This window comes from Chiloscyllium plagiosum, unplaced genomic scaffold (genome assembly GCF_004010195.1).
Source record: "Chiloscyllium plagiosum isolate BGI_BamShark_2017 unplaced genomic scaffold, ASM401019v2 scaf_2149, whole genome shotgun sequence".
In the NCBI taxonomy this organism is placed as follows: Eukaryota; Metazoa; Chordata; class Chondrichthyes; order Orectolobiformes; family Hemiscylliidae; genus Chiloscyllium; species Chiloscyllium plagiosum.
The window spans coordinates 20,510-24,603 of record NW_025213498.1 but is presented as its reverse complement, the minus strand read 5'-3'; the positions used below and the strand labels follow the sequence as shown (position 1 = coordinate 24,603).

The window sequence follows — 4,094 nt, the reverse complement described above, 5'->3', positions numbered from 1 at the left end:
CTCCAAGCAAGTCAACTGGAGCAGGTCTCAATAAATGCACTACCTATAAGAACAATCTGCAGCGAGTAACTCACCTCCTGTCACCTCAAAATCTATCCACCATCTACAAGGCACAAGTCAAGAGTGTGATGGGATACTCCCCAGTTGCCCTGGATGGGGGCAGCTCCAACAACACTCAAGAAGCTCAACACCATCCAGGACAAAGTAGCCCACTGGTTTGGCACCACATCCACAAACATCTATTCCTGTTACCACTGACACTCAGTAGCAGCGGTGTGTATTCTCTACAAGACGCTCTGTGGAAATTCACCAAAGATCCTCAGACAACACCTTCCACAGCCATGGACACACCCACGGTGTTTCCATGTATCTGCTGCCCTTATCCTTCACAGGTGGAAGTGACCGTGGGTCTAGAAAATGTTTTGTGTGTATCTTTGGTCACCTTTGGATAAGGCTGACAACGTTGAATGGAAAGTGAACGTACCGTGGCTGCTGAATGTTTGCTGCATTGCGCACTGGGATATCAGGGAGGGCCCTGTTCCTGAGGAAGGGGTTGGCAGCACACAGGCCTGTACCCCTCGCATCAGAGATTCCATTTTCAAGACCTGAACAAATAGAACAGAACAGCAGCTCACTCCTCAGTTATTCCAAAAACATTAGGCCTTCAGAACTCCTCTTCAATTTTTCTTTGTTCTGAATGGAATCACAGAAACATAAAAATCATAGGAATAGGCCATTCGGCCCTTCAAGCCTGCACCGCCATTCAAGATGACCGTTGCTGATATCTAACTCAGTCCCCTCTTTCCACTTTCTCCCCAAATCCTTTGATCCTTAAAGTCCTAAGACCTATATCAACACCTTTCCTTAAAATCTTCAATGTTTTGGCGTCAGCAGCGTCCCGTTGCAGTGTATTCCACAGGCTCACCACTGTCCTGAAGAAATTTCACCTCATCTCAGACACAAAACGTCTATCCTTTATCTTTCGATGTAGAAAGTCATGCCTATAATGAGAGTTACCAATGGAAATGGGACTGCTCAAAGACTCCCAGGACAGGGACAGAACAGGGTTAGATACAGAGTAAAACTTCCTCTACACTGTCCCCCCCATCAAATACTCCCAGGACAGGGACAGTACGGGTTGGATACAGAGTAAAGTTCCCTCTCCACTGTCTCCCATCAAACACTCCCACAGCAGGGACAGCACGGGGTTAGATACAGAGTAAAGCTCCCTCGACACTGTCCCCACCAAACACTCCCAGCACAGGAACAGCACGGGGTTAGAGACAGAGTAAAACTCTCTCTACACTGTCTCCACCAAACACTCCCAGGAACAGGGAAGCATGGGGTTAGATACAGAGTAAAGTTCTTGCTAATCTTTTAAACTGAAAGTAAAGCCTCCTCAACAAATTGGCCCAGTCAAACACCCCTTAGGCAGGGATAGCAAATGGTTAGATACAGAGTAAAGCTCCCTCTACACTGTTCCCAAACATCCCCAGGATGGGTATCACTTTTACAGCAGTTACATTTGGGATGTTGTCTGATCTTCAGCAGTTCTGCACAGACTACACACACTGACTAGCATAGAATTTTCACTGACTGAGGGTGATGCAGCCAGTGCTGAGAATACTTACTCAGGCTGGAGAACTCAGGCAGACATGGAGGACCCGGAGTGGCTGGAGCAGAGCATGTGAGGTTGATCAGATCATAAGTTGAGCTGGGAGCTGAGGGCTCAATACCAGAATCCTGCACAAACGAGAGAGTCCATACACTTTATCGTCATGATCATTAGACCAGGAGATAGCACAGGAGCAAGCAACAGGTTTGTGACATCCACCCAGGACAGGGACAGCACAGGGTTAGATAGAGAGGAAAACCCCCTCTACACATGTCCCCCCCATCAAACAATTCCAGGACAGAGACAGCACGGAGTTAGATACAGAGTAAAGCTCCCTCTACACTGTCGCCATCAAACACTCCCAGTACAGGGACAGCACAGGGTTAGATACAGAGTAAAGCTCTATGGAAGTTTCTCACTGGGTGGTGCAGTATATGGTGGGGAGTGGGTGAAGGTGGTAGAGTGAAGGGATGAGGAAGGGGAGGAGGTCAGTCAGAGCCCGGGGAGATCAGGGTTATGGGGTACAGCAGGCAGGCGTTGTACATGGGCAGATGCCCAGTTGTATGCAGTGACGTTCAGAAGCCACAGTGCCCCTGAGGATAGTCCACCCACTCCCCAGCTCTCATTCCCATCATCCTCTGTGCGTACCTTCAGTGACCTCGGAACCTCATTCTCCATCAGCCTGAACCTCTCCCTTCGCCGTTGAAACCTGCCAATGATGGGCAACAATTAGCCATCTCACTTTTATATCCACAGTCAAGCAAAGTTTACAGCACCAACAGGCCATTCAGCCCAACTGTACCAGTGTTCCATATGAGGCTCTCCCCAAAGTACTCCATCTCACACCACCAAATATGTGCTTCTCTCTTCCTATCCCCCTCATGTGTCTATCCAGCTTCCCTATTCAGACAGACAGTCTGCATTGCCATGTCCTTCCCCCCACCCTTGGGCATTCCAACGTGTTTCACAAACAATGATGTGGCTTTGAGCGGGATCTCATTCATTGTTAGGTTGTGAAAACAGTAGTCATGGTGTCCAGAGATTGTTGGAGTGACATTTGGACTCGTCCTACTGGGTAATGAAGAGCCTCATTACTGACCAATCAGCTGTGGGTAAGTGGAGCAATGTGAAGTTGTTACACCTGTTGACCAATGGGGAAGCTGGGGGCGGGACAGGCAGAGGAAGGTGATTTGAATGTGAGCTCCCCCTGTGATTGAGAGGGGAAAGATAAACAAGAAACCTTAGGGGCAACATTTTCACACAGAGGGTGGTACGTGCATGGAATGAGCTGCCAGAGGAAGTGGTGGAGGTTGGTACAATTGCAACATTTAAGAGGCATTTGGATGGGTATATGAATAGGAAGGGTTTGGAGGGATATGGGCCGGGTGCTGGCAGGTGGGACTAGATTGGGTTGGGATATCTGGTCGGCATGGACGGGTTGGACTGAGGGTCTGTTTCTGTGCTGTACATCTCTGTGACTCTATTCAGCGGTTGCATGTGGGAATCATTAGCTGGGTCAGTATTTATTACCCATCTGTAATTGCCCAGAGGCTAGTTAACACTGTTGTCTCACAGCGCTGGGGTCCCCAGTTCGATTCCAGCCTTGGGTGACTGTCTGTGCGGAGTTTGCACATTCTCCCCTCGTCTGTGTGGGTTTCCTCCGGGTGCTCCTGTTTCCTCCCACATTCCAAAGATGTGCAGGTCAGGTGAATTGGCCATGCTAAATTGCCCGTAGTGTTCAGGGATGTGCAGGCTGGATGGGTTAGCCATGGGAAATGCAGGGAAAGACAACCATATTGTTATGGATGTGGAGTCACATGGAGATCAGACCAGGTAAGGAAGGCAAAAACCTTGAGGAATTTGTCATTAACAATAAACAGTTGTCACTGGGCCAGCCTTATATTCCAATTTCTTTTGATGTTGAATTCATGGTGGGATTTGGACCATTTTCACCAGAACATCCTCCCTCCCCCTACAGTTGGCACCACACAGTGTTATGTGTGTGTGTGCCCACCTCTCGTACTGCAGGAAGGTGTTGTTCAGTGCATCGTTGGCCTCGATCAGTCTGGTGAGCACGTCCACATTATCCACCTCCAGCAGCAGCACCATGATCCGCTCCTGCATGGCACGGCACGTCAACTGCAGTTTCTGCGACATAGCGGGAATAGAAAACAACAAAATAAACAACCCCGGCTTTCTCTACAGTCCTTTGTAAATGCAGTCACTGCTGCAGTGTCAAAAACACAGCACGGTCCCACAGGCAGCACTGAGATAACCAGCTGGTAATGTGACCCCCCCCCCCCCGATCACACAGCACTGGCTGGGGACCTCAGATAGTTAAAAACTACAATGGCATCCTGACTCACTCACCTTTCCCCTCCGTACAGTCCAGGACAATACTCCTTCCAGGGAAGGGGGGGAGGGGTTGGGGTGGGGAGAGAGGGTGGGAAGAGGGGTTAGGAAGGGGCGAGTGGCAGTG

General features: G+C 49.5%; 1 protein-coding gene across 1 annotated transcript in view; it reads right to left on the bottom strand.

Annotated features, from left to right (window-relative positions):
• Positions 1–484: 484 nt before the first annotated feature.
• The window catches only part of LOC122547650 (TOM1-like protein 1), a gene marked incomplete at both ends in the record, with an annotated part of 23,402 nt that continues 19,792 nt past the window's right edge, over positions 485–4,094 (bottom strand). The window contains 4 exons of the mRNA XM_043686246.1: positions 485–605; positions 1,632–1,743; positions 2,264–2,324; positions 3,630–3,763. Of these exons, the coding sequence (XP_043542181.1) occupies positions 485–605; positions 1,632–1,743; positions 2,264–2,324; positions 3,630–3,763 (428 nt within the window). The remainder of the gene's footprint in view (positions 606–1,631; positions 1,744–2,263; positions 2,325–3,629; positions 3,764–4,094) is intronic.